The sequence below is a fragment of the Ammodytes marinus genome, assembly GCF_949987685.1.
Source record: "Ammodytes marinus genome assembly, chromosome: 4".
In the NCBI taxonomy this organism is placed as follows: domain Eukaryota; kingdom Metazoa; phylum Chordata; class Actinopteri; order Uranoscopiformes; family Ammodytidae; genus Ammodytes; species Ammodytes marinus.
In genome coordinates this window covers 33,299,807-33,318,560 of record NC_137233.1, presented here as the reverse complement: position 1 = coordinate 33,318,560, position 18,754 = coordinate 33,299,807, and the positions used below count along the sequence as shown (strand labels likewise).

Sequence of the window (18,754 nt, the reverse complement as noted above, 5' to 3'; positions counted from 1 at the left end):
ATTCAAGGGAAAGTTTCACATAGATTTTATTTAAACCTCCAGGAGAGTCAGATGTGATAGAGGTATGCCTATATCCCTGGAACAGAGCCTGGATGCAAGATGTGCATAGCAAACCCTGTACAACAATTGGTGCGTTTGTGGTACAATCCACACAAGGATTGAGCTGCTTTAGCATCCATTAAACCTGTGCAAATTAGAAAAAAACACAGCGTCCAATTCACAAAGCATGCACAAAGGGGGAAATGCACTCAGACTGCACTGCCAAGCAGACAGCCCCCTGGGTGTGCCTGTCCCTTTTGCATGTACTATGAAGCCTAAATGAGGGAATATTGTAAAATTATGCGATAAATAATCCTCTTTAACGCCTTCTTAGCGCTACGTCATTCGTAACCCCTACTTAGAGTTCCTACTTAACATTTTGCGTGTTTCCCGAAACGTTCTTTGCTACGAATCTCTTTCGTATATCATACGTTGGTAAGGTTGGTCTGGAGCGCCCTTAGAGCCTTCTTAGCTCTACTGGAGTGATGTTTCACTAGTCGCTAGTAATACTAGTAGTATTATATCTACTTTCAGTTTCATTAATGACCCACTACGAAACGTGATTAGTGTTCTTATAGATACTTAGATTATAAAACAAGAGGTCCAAAACACAGATGATGATTAAACAAACTAATGTATGACTTTATTACACTAGAAATGCACGGGTAGATTTGATTAGGCAGCATAGAACGCTGGCGCTTCTAGTGTTAAATAAATGTTTCGGCCAAGAAGGATTTCTAGGCCGAAAGACTGCAATAAGTATTCGTAAAGACTGCAATAAGTTTAATAACATAGGCCTAGTGTTGTCATGCAGCTGCACATGAAATGAGCAGGAAATGGAAAATCAAACTCTGAGCAATCGATTTCAGCAGTGTACGAACGACGTAGGGAGTGTTTCTCCTAAGAGACCGTTCGGGAACCACGACTACAGAGGTAAACAACTTTGGTAAGTCATAACGTAGGAGTCTTCGTAGCTCGCTAAGAGAGGACGTTATCGGGAAACCGGGCCCTGATCTGTTAACACGGGCAGCGGACAGATTATTTCTCTGTTTATTTAATCAGAGAACAGTGGCCATCTAACAGTTAAAAAAAAGAGGAAAAATAAAAGGCGAGACTACTGAGCTGAAGTGTTGCATCGCTGGCGAGCGCACTATGCGGCTGCTCCATAGACTGTATACAAACGGCTACTATAATCTTAACGTTCACTGAGAAGAAAGTAATAATAATAGGCAGACACGAGCGCAACAGATGCATAATGTGTGGCCCGGGCGATAGTACGGAGGACGCTCATGTTGTGCTGTTGCTGTATGCTTTTTATTTGATCGCAAATGTAATAAATTCAAACCAGGAAATGAGACGCTCGCTAAGTGGAGATTTGAACATCGCGGGTGAAAAGCTGCGAGCAGGCAACTCCACCAATCAGACATCTTCAGCACTGTAACCCTGCCTCAAAGGTTCCTGAACCTCTGTAAAGACCTACCCCCCGAGCAGGATCTTTTTCTGGGGTAAGACAAGTTCCAGGGGGGGCGCCTTTAGCTCAGTTGGTAAGGCGTCCCCCTCCCGGGCTGGGCCCAGCAGCAGACCCGGGTTCGATTCCCACCCGCGGTCGTTCTCTGCATGTCACTCTCCTTTCTGCCCCATTTCACCTCTGTCTCTCTGCACTGTCAATAAAGCATAAAAATGCCCCAAAAAAAGACAGGTTCCAGGAACTCCAGTTCAGACCCTAGTGTCTGTGGTGGAAACACACAAAGGGTCCTAGTTATGGGAACTAGTTCCTGCGGTGGAAACACGGCTATGCTTTAAAACAGATAACATCATATTCAGAAACAATGAAAAGCTACAGACAATAGTTACCACGGTAGCACACTGATTAGCAAACATGCCTCCTAGTAAAATGCTATGGAAACCAGAACAAATAGAAGAGGCACTTGTGCTGATTAACATTGATTGTTATGATCCACCAGAAAGAGCAGTGCAGATATAACATTTGATTTTCTTTATCAATTATGTTTCTTAATAACTGAAGACAAACAAAACAACCAGACATCTTCACGTTGATGGTCATTTGATCGGCATTCCGCACCAGCCTACTGGACACCCTGACCTATTTGAAGGAATCACTTACAGCACTGGCACCAAAGATTAGCTTTAGCAAGCTCATGTTTAAAAAATGTTTTCATGTTCACATTATATGGGACACATGCAATATTAAATCATCAATTCCTTCAAGAAAAAGAATGTTATGTTTAGACCCCACAGTGAACCACACACATACAGTAGGCCTATGTATTATTATACTCTCACACACACTGTCTCATCCCTTGGAGCCCACTATACGGGAGGTGACAGGGAGATACAGCGGGCAGTTACCAGGGAAACTATCCCCTCTGCTGTCTTGTTTCTTCTTGTTTCTAAACGCTATCACTTGAAGAAGTACTTTGCCTTTGCCTCACTGGGTGAAAGCTTGGGTGAGCAATACTTGGGATGTGCTTTCAAGCTCTTATCATGTTATCACGTTAGTCAGTGGGTCACCAATGGCAACAATGTCCAAAGTAAAGTAAGAGTATAGTGTAGCCTAATGCATCTGCCTCAGCCAGCAAAACGTTATAAGTTCTACAGTCTTAGAAATGCATAACCCAGTCTATTCTCTCTCTGCTCGGCAGCAATATATTCACAACTGTACAACACTGTGCATTGCAACACCTGAATAGAGTCCCGAATGTTGGCAGTCAACCATCATAAAAACTGTTCTACACATTGGCCCAGCCAGGCTTGACCATGGCTGTGCATAGTTAAACCCCTTTGAGCAGAGGGTTGGACTAGGTAAGAAGAAGTGGGTAATGTGTGTTCATGACAAGAGAGTTAATTAACACCATGAACTGCAGCAGGGGAGAGCATTCCCAAAATGTGGCCGTCCTTTCTCGCAACGCTGTTATTACCAACTACTGGAGTTATGAGGGAGGTTTGAATACATGGTAGGCATGAAGTCCCACCAGCACTTAACCTGACAGTCTGATAATCTTCCTAAAACCAGAATGTTACAACCATGGGCTGACAAGAAGCTGCTTTGTACCACAGTCTCTGGCAATGATTGACTGTACTGTGAGGGCAGGCAGGCATTCAGTTTTCATAACCTTAAAGCAAACTGTTGTGGTGTTGAAAAGGCCAAGAGGCATGTCTCACTGTTTGCATAGTGCTGAGAGAGATGACGGTGCTAGCGTAGCATTCCTTATATTCCTACCTCACACGTTCATACATAAACAGTGCCCTGTCCCCCCAAACACCAAAGTTCCATGCACTTGTGCATAACTATCCTCGGGGGTTACTCATCTTAACAACATTGCTCCTCTATTTTCTCCTTGGCTGCACCTAGCTTGCAACCACGCAATAACTATAGATTTCCTTATGCAGGCTTTTATTTGGCAGAAGGGACGTCCTGTGTGACCCTAAGTATCTATACGATTTCTACATATCATTATAGCTCCAGCATGGAATCAATATTGAAACTAAAACAAAAACTTTTTTTCATTTAACAAAATACAGTATTAAAAAGCCACTCCATTTCACACATGAAGATAAATAAACATATCCTAAGGAGTGCAACTCGACAGAGGAGTATAACGTCAACATAACGTTGTATAACTCCAATGTAGTTGTGTTATATCAGATTTGACTTGAGACATATTTTGAACAGAAAGTTATTGTTAAGGATTTGGAAGGAATAATTTACTTTTACTTTTTTTTTAATCAGTCTCTACATTTTAAGTTAATAAATAAAAGTTTAAAAGGTTTCCTGATATTTCCAATTGTAATATTTACAGATACCTTTACAGATGTCTTGTTGGTGTAAGAATGCTAAATTGTGGTATTACAGAGGGGCTTATGGGCTGGACTATTTCTTGGAAAGAAGTCAAACTATTCCTTGAAAACTAGCTTTGTTGACCTTTTGCTGACATGTCTTATTTTGTTGCAGTTGCAGATGATGTCGCGCGCTTTGCATCAATGTTTCTTTGAATTAACCTTCCCATAAACATTACCAAGAAGGTTTTTTTGATCAACCGTAAATGTTGCAGATTTTCTTTTTCAACTGCCATATGGGTACCTCTATCATAGGTTAAGGTACTGACGAACAGTGTTCTCATACGCACAGGGGTACCAGATTAAAGGGTCAGCGATTCTGGAGAACGCTTGTTGTCAAAATCACTTTTTGTCAAAATCAGTGAACATCTCCTCATGATCTGCTACCTTGACGTGATGTGTGTGCACTGATAACAAATCCAGTGTTAATACATGGTAAACAGGCATGTTGCTAGTAACGCTGGTCTCCCTTTGTTTGCATACACTTTATTTACATACCAGTTTACAGAGGCTAAACTGTGTATTAACACCAGATTTGTCTTCAACGCCCAGCCTCACACACAGTACAAACAGGTAGCTTATTGTTTGCAGAAATTCACTGAATTTTTACAAAAAGTGATTTGGATGACAAGCGCTCCTTGACTCCACTTTTAGTGGCGGGTTTTGTCGGTTGACTGATAGCCAGTCCAACCAATGAACATTCTCCAGTCCATGTTGCATCAGACTAGCCTGGCTCCGCCCGCCTACCTACTTCCGCCCAAATTTCATTTTCCCTTCAGTAGTCAGTCTGGGGCTGGGGTGTATAAGTCGGATCCTGCTCGAATCAGATTTCTGAGTGTCCAATCAGTGAACAAAGCGCGTGGCTGAGAACAATGATGTCGAAGTCTTGCTCCAGTTTCAGTTGAATGCTGCGTTCCTTTATACTCGGAAGTCGGAAATGTCCGAATTGGTAGTTCCGAGTTCCGACCTGTCTGTGTTCCAGTGCATCTGCTCGGGAAAGTATGGACGCCTACAACCTTTCCTGATCCAAATAACTAAACGTTAGGCTCTAGCAAGTTACCGTTGCCAGGTACTGGTAGATCCTTAGACTACAATATGTAGTGAAGTCGGAAATTTCCGAGTTCCCTGTCCAACTGGAACGCACCGTCAGAAGCCGGCTCATGACATACGTCACGACCAAACGTTAGCGATTGGTTGGCTGATCCAGAGTGGCACTGGGCAGATCCAATAGTTTTAAACTTCAACAGACACCCGCCTCCAAGTGAGTGAACGTTTGCCAAATAGAGCAGTTCCAGACCTTCTGTACAAATGAAATTAAGTACGATGGTCTGGTAGCATCAGACAGCAGTCCTTCAGAAGATATGCCCTGCGTTCCAATCCCCATATTTCCCTACTATTTAGTATGCCAGAAAAAGATTTATGGTGTCCCAATACATGCACGTCAATTGTAGTATGCTGAAAATACATAAATGTCCCACTAACTCCAATTTGAGTATTCGTCTTCATTCTTGACATTTCTCGACATAATGAAAAAAAACTTCCTTATCTGATTTTTCTTCTCTCCTGTGGCTCCAAAACTCTTCTGTACTTTAGTATGTAGTGTAGTAAAAAGAAAAAGTATGTGATTTGGAACGCAGGGATGCAGAGGAAAGGGTAGTGGACTGTCACACAGGCTGGCCCAGACAGAAGCCTGATTTATGTGCCAAACGGGCTGGATGTGGGCGTGTAGATAGATACTCAGTGAGTGGAATCCAAACGAAACAAAAAAAATAATTCCGCAGTGTCTTCTCCCCAGGCAAGTATTTGGATATGAATTATTTCCACAACAATGATGCAAAATATGTAAATACTGTGCAACAATCTAGAAGGAAAACGATGCTGCTTATTTGAACTGGACTGAATTGAAAAAAATTGTTTATTTTTGAACAATGAACAAAAATGATAAAACCAGTGGACAGACTGTAATAGTGACAAACCATGAAATCCACTAATTAAACTTTACTAAACTTGCTTTTTATGGTTGAAAATGGGTGAGAAGAAGAACAACTTTGTATTTCTACATATGAGCGCCCAGATCTCTGGCTTCTGTCTGAGCTACTATACAAGGACATGAGCACAGCTACATCCAACTCTACTCGACACTCTTATGCATGCCACCAAGTGAGACATATCCTTTGTCACACTTCATGAGTAATGACAATGGCTATATTGTGTGGAACCAAGACTTTTCATACTGAACTATATTTTGTTGTGCAGCCTGTGTGTATATAACAGTGTAACATTGCTTAGGCTTTGCCCCCCTGGTAAGCTCTCAGCATGCCCCCCCCCCCCTGCTCTCTGCATCCTCTCTGTCTGGTGTATCCGCTCTGTGCAGCAGTGTACAACACAAACACACACACACACACACACCGCCTCCAGAGGAAAATAACAACAAAGGGAAAAAAAGAATGTCGCCTTTTCAACACTTTGTTTCAAAGCATGCCGAGGCTAATGCTAGTACATGGCAAATTGTCTTCCCACGGTGCATACCTCAATCTCTCCTTGGTACTCGGAGCAGTCCATGAGGGTGACTCTGAAGGGGGTGGTCTTAAGGCGTTTGGAGCCCTTCTGGGGAGATTTGAGGGTTTTGTTTGGGGACATCTTCTCAGACATGTCGTCTGCTTCCGTGTGTTCGTCCAGATACTTGGAGTTCAGTTCCTGCACACATAGATATAAAAAGAGGCAATTTAACCACAGAGTTCTAAATTTCATCCATCATCCCAAATCCGTAATACCTGAATGGATATTTGACAGTGGTGTGATGAAACTAACTACATTTACTCCAGGACTGCACAAGTTTGAGCCACTTGTAGCCTACTTTACCAGAGTAGTTTATTTTCATGTTCTACTTCTACTTCATTACAATTCAGTGGGAGATATTCTACATTTTGCTCCACTTTATGTATCTGATAACTGTAGTCTTAACTACCTAACAGGTAACTTTACCATGAATTTGTTTGCACATGAAGTGTATATACCCAACTGTATATAGGCCGTCAAGCACAGATGCAACATTAGTCAATCAATAGATAACTTGACTGTCAAAAATGTATTTTCTAGTGACTATTATAAATGATTTTCTAAAGCAGAATTTCATGGTTCCAACTTCCCAGAATGAGAATCTGCTGCTTTTCCTTTGAATCAGTTTCATTTTTACAGAGCAAACAATCAATATATGGATCAACTAAATACTCATATTATCCACAATGAAAATAAAATGTATGTGGAGTTTATTCCCGGCTACAAACCCTGCTTTTACATTAAAGGCCTACTTCACCGGTTTGAATATGAAGGTGTATTGAATTCTCAGATCCTATGTAGTATAAATGTGAGAAAAAAATTGAAATCGGTTCAAAAAGGCAGAAAGAGTGTTTTTTTTAACCCTAAATTTCTCTTTCTCGTGACATCACAGAAAGAGAAATATAGGGTTAAAAAAAACTTACTTTGTAAATATTACTGTGATGTCTTTTACTGTGACATCACAGTAATATTTACAAAGTACGTTTTTTTTTTGTATATGTATACTACATAGGATCTCAGAATTCAATACACCTTCATATTCAAATCGGTGAAGTAGGCCTTTAAGTCATGAGAAATAATCGGTAACGCTTTATATTAAGGTTCTTGTTATAAGCCTTAGTTAATAGGTAATAAGGACCTTATAAGATGCTTATAAACATCAGTTTGTATTAATAAGATTATATTTAAGTGTTAATAATAACACAATAAACGTGTTTACTGTGTGATTATAAGACTTTTATAAGCACTTATGAGAAACTTCTTAACTATTTATTGATTGCTTAATAGCATTAATGAAAGTCTCATGAGTTTCTGATAGCTGTTAATAAAAGCGTTACAAACCCATTTATTGAGTCTTACTAACTTACCTATTATGTCATAGTTAAACCTTTACTAAGGATTGTTTGTTGCTTTATGAAGGTGAACACACCTTTATTATTTGTTTATTAGCAGTTAACTATGTTCTAAGAACGATGCTTATTAAGGTTAATAAGTCCTTTATTAAACAGGTAATAATGCATTTTGAAGGTACCTGATCTAAAGCGAGAACAATGCTTATTAAGGCCAATAAGTCCTTTATTAAACAGGTAATAATGCATTTTGAAGGTACTGGATCTAAAGCGAGAACAATGCTTATTAAGGCCAATAAGTCCTTTATTAAACAGGTAATAATGCATTTTGAAGGTAACAGATCTAAAGCGAGAACAATGTTTATTAAGGTTAATAAGTCCTTTATTAAACAGGTAATAATGCATTTTGAAGGTACTGGATCTAAAGCGAGAACAATGCTTATTAAGGTTAATAAATCCTTTAACATACACTTTTTAACAGTTAATAAGTACTATATCTTGTCAAGGTGGATACAATGTGAATTAAAAAAAGCTACATGTAAATACAATGTTACAGAGGTGAAGCACAAAAACTTACTTTTAAAGAAAAAAAACACTTAACAACTGTGCAATTGTAAACATGTTTGTTTGTTTCCCAGAACTTTCATGAACAACATTTTACTAAATGTAAAAAAATAAATACCTTTGTAAAATAAAAATGCTGCCTGACATCAATTCAAGTGTCCAATGATTAAGACTATTAATTTAAAATATTAAATGAATAAGAACAACAAAACAATTAAACGAGTAGAGCAAAAAAAACTTCCATCAAACAATAATTTAAAAAAAACTCTGTTGTAGGTAAAACAATATAAAATGACGTGGGGTTGTATGAGTTGCTTCTGCATATTGAATCTGTAACCTTATGGAGATGGCAATCCTCACTAGAGGAATTTGGGCGAGACGTTGCTGTATCAGAAGTCAGCATTATACTGTTGCAGATAGGACAAGCAGAAAACCACATACAACTATATAGATGCTAACCCAGTGGTTCTCAAACTTGTTTTGTCATTCCCCACTTTGGAGGTGGGAATATTTTCAAGTCCCACCGTTCCCCGATTGTGTCAACAAAATAGTAAGAAAATTGGTCAGTCTTAAGTTTAAAATGTATTGAAATAAAATCAAGTAATACAATTCAAAAATAGATCATTTAAAAAAAAAAGCCTTCTTCTGCTGGCCCCCTCTGCAACAGTATAATGCTGACTTCTGCTATACTTCCTCTTCCTCTTCCCATCGTCTGAGGAGGAGTCAGAGGAGTCAGACGACAACGGACTTGAGCCCCAGGGGAAGGTTGAGTCAGGCTGGTCTTTCTTGTTACTGTATAAAGACAACACAAAGAAACATTGATCACAATTAGACAGATAGCAGACAGGTTATACTATACTAAGCATTTAAGCGATTTGGACATGGAATCTGCAAAAAGGGGTGCAGTATCAAAGTAAATTTAGTCTGTAATGGTGACAATTGTTGGAAAAAAGTAAATATTTTCTTTCATTCAGATAGTTGTCCCTTCAAGAAATCTCTCTCCGTTGTCAGGTCTTTTATTTTTACATCCTGGCATTCTAATTTATACCTGGCCAGCTCATGTTTATATTTCTGTAGACCCAGTTTGGCAGTTAGGACAATTTGGGCAGCATCTGGGTCAGCACAGAAATAACCATTCAGCATTACTTTGCCCCTTCCTGACAAGCTAGAATGACACAACTGTTAATAGATACGTTTGGTTGCAGTTTTTATGATAGTGTAAGCTAAACGTTAGCTCAAAAAAGAAGCTCACCAAAGCTTCTGAAAGAAAGTAATGTAAGCTAGGCAAACAACTAGCAAGCTAGAACCAGCTAATGTTACTATACCATTACATTCTTAAACTTACCAGAAGAGTCATCCTCCAGTTCGGACCTCACCCTCTTATTTTTCAGAGACCTGGTTTGGGGTGCTGACCGTGCTGACGACTCCGACATGTTCTCCTTACTTTCGTGAAACACTTTGTCAAGCATGGCCGTCAAGCTGGCGTCAAGCCATCAGCGACTTGCATACACGGAACTTCCGGTTTTACAACTACCTTCAAAATAAAAGCCCTTTAAGGATCTGATTTGAGGCACAAAACCGATCATACGAGTCATATTCATCATAGATTGTGAAAAATATACTACGTTCTCGGGGCATCTCATTTTAACACTCACTCAACATGTGTGTGCACACATAGAGGTGAAAGAATCACTTCAGAGCAAAAACAAATATATTGTGCACTCATTATGCTAGATGCCAAAAGACAACATTTTGGAAAGAGGGATGAAAATCAGTGACTTTAGCCAACTAAGATATGGCGCTGCAAACCAAACTCAGAAAACTCATTTTTGAAGGTACTTCAACAAGAAAAACATTAAAGCTAATCAAATACCTTCACCGCTCTAACATTGTATTTACATGTCGTTTTTCTAATTCTCATTGTATCCTCCTTGACAAGATATAGTACGTATTAACTGTTATTAAGTGTTTAATAAAGGGCTTATTAACCTTAATAAGCATTGTTCATAGAGCATAGTTAACTGTTATTAATTGATTAATAAAGATGTGTTTACCTTCATAAAGCAACAAACAATGCTTAGTAAAGGTTTAACAATGACATAATAGGCAAGTTAGTGAGACTCAATAAATAGGTTTGTAACGCTTTTATTAACAGCTATCAGAAACTCATAAGACTTTTATTAATGATATTAAGCAATCAATTAATAGTTAAGAAGTGTCTTATAAGTGCTTATAAAAGTCTTATAATCACACTGTCAACATGTTTATTATGTTATTATTAACACTTATATATAGTCTTATTAACACAAATTAATGTTAATAAGCATCTAATAAGGTCCTTATTACCTATTTACTAAGGCTTATAACAAGAACCTTAATATAAAGCGTTACCAAATAATCTTATATATACTGTATAGGCTATAATAGTTGAACAGTCACTTTTACTTTTAATATTTTAAGTAGGCTACATCTCCTGGTGATACTTACACAAATACTCTTACTTTTAAAATCATGCTTTTGCCCTTTAACTCAAGTGGTATTGTAATATGTGACTAGAAACGTGTAACAGAGTCATTCTTGTAGTTAGACATCTTTTCTCATACTCAAGTATGGTTTTCACTCTTTAAACCACTGATATTTGAAACAGTTAAAATACTCCGAACCAGGACAGTGACTTAAAGCCACTACGAGTAACTTTGTCCGTTGGCGGCCCCTTTGGACAAAAGCGGTAGTATTTTTTTTGAAAGTGTGAGGGCACCAGACTCTTTTCGGCTCCGTGAGAGTGGTTGGTGACTCTGCATCAACTAATGCCAGTCAGTGCCAAACACACCTGATTGCAATGAGTTGATGCAGGTTCACTAATAACTTGCACGGAGCTGAAAGATTCCGTGTCCTCACAGAAAGCGAGTGAACGAGAGACGGCAGTTAGTATGGATCACGATGAGGTAATGTGTTTATGTTGTTGTAAATAATGACTATTTCAGATGAATAATGGTCATCTGATGATGGTGAAGCAAAGTAAACTTTGTTTTAGTAGGCTACCCCTCATTCATTTAGGAGTACACTGAAGTCTAGTTCGCGCCCGTGAAATTGTGTACACGTTGCTTCCCTCCCTTTTACCTTTTCTTCATTGCATTTTCTTTTTTTTCTTTGATGGTTCAGCCCCGTTATCAGTCATTATGACGACAAATAACTGTCTCAAACAAGGCTCCCGCTCCCCTTCCCTCACCTGGAGGGATAGGCTTCTCAAATCACGTTGCTGCGCTACACTGAAATCTGTGACCAATACGAATATGTGACCATTGAGCATGCATGCGCGGAGGCGGGGCTGGCGGTCGGCGCCGGGAGGGCCCGTACTTTTAAAATCTCCGCAGGATTTTCTAGTTTGAAACTTATAATTACAAAGATCTTACACACAAACCATGGGATTTACCAATAGCTGGTGCAACCCAGTCAGAGTGGAACATTCCAGGAACAATCTTTGGAAGTCAAAGTGACTATATTTCCTGTATCGTTTAGCAGTATCATCCATTAATGTGATGAGGGCCATGCTGACCTGTTTGGCCATCTTGCTGTCGGAGGCTGAGTCCTGCATGGCTGCTGCCCTGGGTTGGACTCCTGTCTCGCTCACTTCACTTCAGGACCGTCCTGTGTCTCTTCAGCAGAGTAACACCAACCTGAGAGGAAAGAAGAACACAGGGAAACCTTTCAAATAGTGTCTCAGCTGATCAAAGACCCTTCCCTTCAAAACACCTTGTCAAAAGTGTTAATGCATGCTCCCCTTCAGAATCCAAAGAGCTGAGGCCTGTATCAGGTAGCAGGGTTTACATACTCTGAGTTTAATCCAGCGCTCTGAGTTGGTCAACTCAGAGATGAGCAACTCTGGGTTATCGGTAGCTATATGATACTGTTTTTTTTGTCTGATTTACTTTGTATAGCATTAAAAAATAGCCGTATGTCATGCAGTACGGTGTTATGAAGGTATATAATCTCATCTATGTCTTATTTCACCACTGCATATACTCTAGATGTTTAATGTGTTTTTTAAGCAAAGATGGGCTGGGTTACTCCTATGTGCATGATGCTTGATACATGGTCGTCTACAAACTTGCTTCTCTGCCTATACCCGATAAAGAATGTCTCCCTGTATGGCTGGTGAATGTCATTGGAGAGTGATTCATTGAAAACAAAACCTTTAGCTCTGTGATTCCCCATTATACAACAAAACCCTCTGGATATGGAGGCATGTGATCTAGGGTGGATTTCTCCTTTGAATAACCCCTTAGTGGATTCCCCATCAAATTGAAAAAAATAAATGCTCATGACCCTGAAACGTGTTCCTCTGTGACCTTTAATAAAAGGCAGGCAGGGCCCATAATGTGTAAACAGAATCTCAGCGGCATCATGCTCAACACAGCGGATAGGAGGAATAATGACTGTGTATTATAGCTCCCCCTAGACAACACTCAAGGACCATATATATATATATATATATATATATATATATATATATATATATATATATATATATATATATAGAGAGAGAGAGAGAGAGAGAGAATCCAGTTTTCTATTTTCTATTTGACCCTGAAGGTCTCTGCCCCACCAGCGGCAAATCAGCCCAACATAGCGCACTTTGGGGGGTTACGGGCCATCACGACTGAGGCTATAGGAACACAACCGGTTCACACTTGTTCAGAGAAAAAGACAATCCCCTCTGCGACCCCCAGCCAGGGAAGGTCTTGACATATTGCAGGTGGTTAAAGGAGTGTGAACCCCTCTCTCCTCCTTCTTCTGCTGGGCTATCACAACCATCCCATTACTTACAATCACAGCCATTTGACAGAAATGAATTCCCCTCCTTGGGGACCAGTGAAGTGAAGTGCGGAGTGTGCTGGTAGTATGTCCACTCAGGGCCTCGTTTCGCCCACACTCGACATGCGTTGGATCGTACTGTGTGGTCCCTGAGCTACAGTATAAGTTACTGAATCAATGTCCCCCTCACTGTTCTCACTGGCTGAATCTTGGATATGACTGCCAAGTGTAACTGCCAAGTATACTCTCTGATAAGGGGGTTGGGGGCAGGGATTGTAACATGTTCTGATGGCAGAAGAAATAAAGGTATTTATTTTACCACACTTGTTTCATAGTCCTATTCAGTCTACCTGAAAATAACGAGCTTATCCCCCTGTGTGCACACACTCATTCTTTCCAAGTCAAACAGAAGCTGCCCCCCCCCCCCCCCCCCACCTCCCCCATTAACCTAACATCCATCTGGGCTACATGGCACATGGACTCATCTACAGCCTGTGTGGATATACCTGTCTTCGGCTGTGCTGCGTTCACAAACAACAAATGATCTGAGAACATCTCCAGTAGTCTAACCCTTTTGCACTCCCCTCCTGCTGTGGACATTTTTCATTTGGATTCTGAACACATTAACGAGCACACAGCCAACCCATAACACACATTTATTTTTTATAACTACACCCAAATCGATAGTTACTGTTTGCTTTGAAGTGGCCCGTAAAAGATGTTATACAATACACATGAGCACATAATGGAAAAGCCCTTGGGTACACACACGCACAACACAAACTGTAAAAAATTGAGAATACAAATCACATAATGCGCAATGTAGTTTGTAGTAAATGGGGTCCCCGATTGAGGCATCTTCTCATGAAATTATTTGAATTGCCCAATTACAGGTGAATGCCACAGAGCAGGACAGTGGAGACCTTTGCCAATGCATTAATTGCATATGACACACACCCCGGAATTCCGCCTGTATCATCCCAGCAACCAACACCTCTGCAGAGGGGAGACGGAAGCGTTTGACAGTGCAGGAATATACTGTGTGCTTCCTTGTGTTTTATATACACTAACAATATCTGTGCCTTTGATAATCTTCCATGGGCAATACCCACAGCAGAAAAGCACATTGTCTCATTGATTGGAAGGTTATGAAACACTGCTCTCCTCTTATACGCATATAGCATTGTCCCTTGCCTACCCCTTGTCTTCTCTTGGTTGTCATCAGAGGTAAGAGACAAAGTGGAGGGAGCGATGAGAGAGGGAGCACGCATGTCTGTGTGGAAGAGCACTGGCGCATTACCTACTACAGTAGATGCAGTTACCATGGTAACAGCATAGAGGAGGACTGTCTTTTAGTTCCACAGCCAATGGTCTCTCTAGTCACGTGACGGAGGGATGGAGTAAACAGAGGGACCAGGCCCCCAGGATCAGTGGCAGGTACCGTATACAACCTTGGGCTAAGCGGGCTAAGCTAAGCCCATGGTTAGCTTGGCTCCCTACTTGCAAGATATTGCATGTCTATGTGCGGTCCCTGGGCCCAGAAGTTGATGCCACCCTTCACTACAATGCAAACGGGGAACAGGATTCTGTCTCCGAAAAATATCAAAAGGTTCATAAGTATTGTTAGATCATTTACTAATAGAAGGTAGTAAATATATTCATTACATTTCACCAAAAGTGTTTTATTTGCAAGCAGGAGATGGAGATGGTCTGCAGCTAATACAGCTGTAAGTGAAACAGACTTCTGGCAGTTTAGCTTCTGCCTCCATGGATGCTGGGACTTAGCATTATACATGTCCCATGTTTCTCAATTCAATATTCGGGTTTTTACAAGCACGAAACATCCACGTAAGTCCACTTGCGTCCCCTAACCAGGGAGTATCCTTCTTCAAAGTGCACCATACGCCACAGAAATAGAAATAAATAGGAATCCATTTTTAATTCCAGTCTCCTTCTTTTATTAATTCCTATAGGGAGACACGAGGGAGGACTATGACAGGCCAAGACTAGGGCATAGTTGTGACACATTTGTGTAAGCACATTTGGATGTTTGTGTGGGTGTGTCTGATCCATGATAAAAGTGAAAGGATAAGAAATGAATGACAATGTAGAAATGAAGCTGATGCAGCATCCGGACTCAAAAAGTAAAACGCGGCCAGCATTCACCTCTCGTCAGCGTGAGAAAGTGGTTTTGAAACAGATCCGCGGGGCCATGGCTGCTACAGTATAAGCTCCCTGTACCATCCTTCAGCAAACATAACGTCTCACCTCATCCCAGCCCCCGACAGCGCACCGTCATCACTATACGGGCCCATTGCACAACACTAATTCCATTGTAGTGTCCATGGCTCTGCTCCTCGGCCTTAATCACATTTATCTATTAGCGAATATATTGAGCGCACCATGCAGTCCAGTAATCACAAAGAGAGAAAGACAGGTCCTACTCACCCTCTGCTTATGTCTTTCCAGTTACTACCATCATGCTGCCTGTATAAAGTATAGCTAAGCCAAGGAAAACACACGCAAAATCTCCTTAATGAATTCCCACTACCATAAATGACTTAAATAAAAGGCAATGACCCCCACACCCACATAAACATTACACTATGCCACTTTGCACACAAATATTGTAATTTTTGTCCTGAGTAAAATATATAATTTTATTCTGAAACACACGTCTTGTGTGTTTAACCACGTTTGTTTTGCACTATATGTTCAGACACATCTAAGAAGTTTGTTAAGCAGACAATACAGTTTTCTGAATCTGACTTCAATGCAGTCCCCTGCTACATGTGTGTATGGGTTCAAACTGTTGCTATATAGACATGTGAATGAACACAGGCCTGCAGCAACAGCTATTATTCATTCTTGATTATTCCATTTACATATAATGTCACTTTTCAAAGAGAATGACTTGGCACTTCATTTGTGGTTTGACATCAGATTAGTGTTGAGAGTCAGGTTGAGCAGAAGCAGTAGTGAAGACTGTTTGTAAATGATGTTAGGAAGAGGAGAAATCATTCAAAGTGAGACAAAATATGGATGAGTAAAAATACAAAGAATTTACCGTATTACAGTTTTTTTCTAACAGACAGTGAAGTGAGGGGATATTCAGCACATACTGCATTGTAGATGAAAGCAATGTCTTGGCTTATTGACACACACACACACACACACACACACACACACACACACACACACACACACACACGCTCAAGTCCTCTTGGGAGCTTGAGATCAAATAAAGCTGCAAAGTGGGAGCTATCTCACTTGTCATTCTATTTTGAGAGCACAATTGTTGGGTGGAGAACCTCTAAGGTTTCGATGGGATATGAAAGATTCAATCAACAGTTGAGATATAAGAAAGTGCACTAACATAGAGCTATAGTCTTTGCTTTTCATATGGTGGCCAAGGAACAAGCCTGACTACTTCCAAACATGAGCAATCAGCCGTAACGCTCAAGCAGCATTTATGGTACAAAGACTATTGAATCCATTGATAATGGTAGGCCTAGAGACTAACGGTTACTCTTTTGGCCGGTTTCGCAGACATGGATTAAGCCTAGCTCTGGACTAAATTCTACTTTCAATGGACAATTTCCATTCAAATCTTCATTTAGTCCTGGACTAGCCTTAATCCATGTCTGTGAAACTGGCCCTTTAAGATACTGGTTGAATTTAAGTGGATGCAGCAACTATGGCGCTATGTTTTGATCCCAGTTCCGGTTTTAATTTGCTCTGTTGAGCTGTCATTATGCACAACAGGGCTTTGACCTAAATGCTACCATTAACAAGCCCGCAAGGACAATGCGATGTTGATGTTTAGCAGGTATGTTAACCATTTTCACCATTATGTTTGTGTGCGCTTGCATGCTGGCAGGACGGATACACATTTGTCCTGATGATGAAATGGAAAGGCACAGGTACAAAGTGATGACCATTCATACTGAAGGGGACATGAATAGATTTGTATCAAATATTCCATGCAATAATTGCGGTTATCACTAAAAACCTAAAATATCTCAACCTCATGGTGGCGCAAGAGGTTAATTCAGATGAATTTTCAGTAGGAAATATACCTCAGTAATCTCTCACTTCACAACTAGTGTATACATTAAATTATATGCTCATATGTTTTTTATAAAGCATTTATTTCTAAAAACAATTATATATTGAGCCATATATTGAGGTTTCAGTCCATATAAACCTTTGGACATGTGTTTACGATATTGGGAATGGAGATTAAGTGTGCATCCGGTATATGAATGTGTTCTGTCAGCTGGGCTAGGAGATAGGGTCAGTACTGAGGTCATACAGAGGGGGCAGTGCTGAGGTCTCATTAGGCTGTCATCGGCAACAGCTGGGAGAAGAACGCTGAGAATCTGAGAACGGAGCACACAGTTCCAAACTTGCCACACTTGATAATGAACATCTTTTGTATATATTTTAATTGCTGACTTTATTGAAAAGGCGTGGGCTAAGAGGAGTATGTCTCTCTATATTTAGTGTTTATTCGGTGCTGGATATATTGTATAGTGTATTTTGATTGTGTATGTACTTAACGCTTTGTGTAGTTATAGCGATGTCATGTAATCCTGTGCGGGATGGGCCACTTGTGTGGCATGACACGAAAATAAAAATATCATTCATTCATCCTTCATTCATCATTCATATATCCACTGTGGAGAACTGAACCACTGGATCAAAGCGCTGGCTGGGCGAATGGTCCGACGTCACACCCACCGAGACGGGGGGCCGGTCCGGTGCCACGTGTCTGAGGGAGCTGTTCACATGCGACGGCTGTGGTCCAGAGTACCTTACACCTGACACCCTAGATAGGTAAGATCGCACTCACCCAGGGAAGCTCAGGTCCAGGTTTCAAGTCTAATGCATCACATAAGGAGAGACGCTAAGCTAAGGGCTAGCTAACCGAGTCAGTACAAGCGTAGCAGCGTAACACATGTGCTACTGTATTTGGCAGAAGGCCAGCATGTCTCAGTTCCACTGATCCACGGCACACAGTGTCATGGACAGTGTAGAGAGAAGGATGGGAGACTCGAGGACAACGCGTGTTTTTTCCACTCCAGGGGTACTCTTCTCCTAAGACAACCATAGCAGCCATAACACCTCTCATTCACTCTCCAATAAGGACACAGCAGTGTTCCTGTCTCACTCGGTGTTCTGCGCTAAATTGATGCGGCGAGCTTCGGCATCCGGCGAAAGTAGAAGCCGTGCGTATATCACCGGACAGCTGGAGCTGCAGCGGAGCAGAGAGACTGTGCAGTGGAGCTAGTGGACACTCACACACTGACTAAAGTCAAACCTCTCAGCTCCTCTGAACTAGTGGACACTCACACACTGACTAAAGTCAAACCTCTCAGCTCCTCTGAACTAGTGGACGCTCACACACTGACTAAAGTCAAACCTCTCAGCTCCTCTGAGCTAGTGGACGCTCACACACTGACTAAAGTCAAACCTCTCAGCTCCTCTGAGCTAGTGGACGCTCACACACTGACTAAAGTCAAACCTCTCAGCTCCTCCGAGCTAGTGGACACTCACACACTGACTAA

The 18,754-nt window shown here is 40.8% G+C and overlaps 1 protein-coding gene across 3 annotated transcripts in view; it reads right to left on the bottom strand.

Annotated features, from left to right (window-relative positions):
* The window catches only part of LOC307249663 (band 4.1-like protein 1), a 107,257-nt gene that overhangs the window by 40,390 nt on the left and 48,113 nt on the right, over positions 1-18,754 (bottom strand). For all 3 annotated transcript variants that reach the window (XM_080026497.1, XM_080026498.1, XM_080026499.1), the window contains exons 2-3: positions 11,926-12,046; positions 6,427-6,594 (exon numbers count right to left, since the gene is read on the bottom strand). In XM_080026497.1, the coding sequence (XP_079882623.1) occupies positions 6,427-6,594; positions 11,926-11,964 (207 nt within the window). In that variant the 5' untranslated portion in view covers positions 11,965-12,046. The remainder of the gene's footprint in view (positions 1-6,426; positions 6,595-11,925; positions 12,047-18,754) is intronic.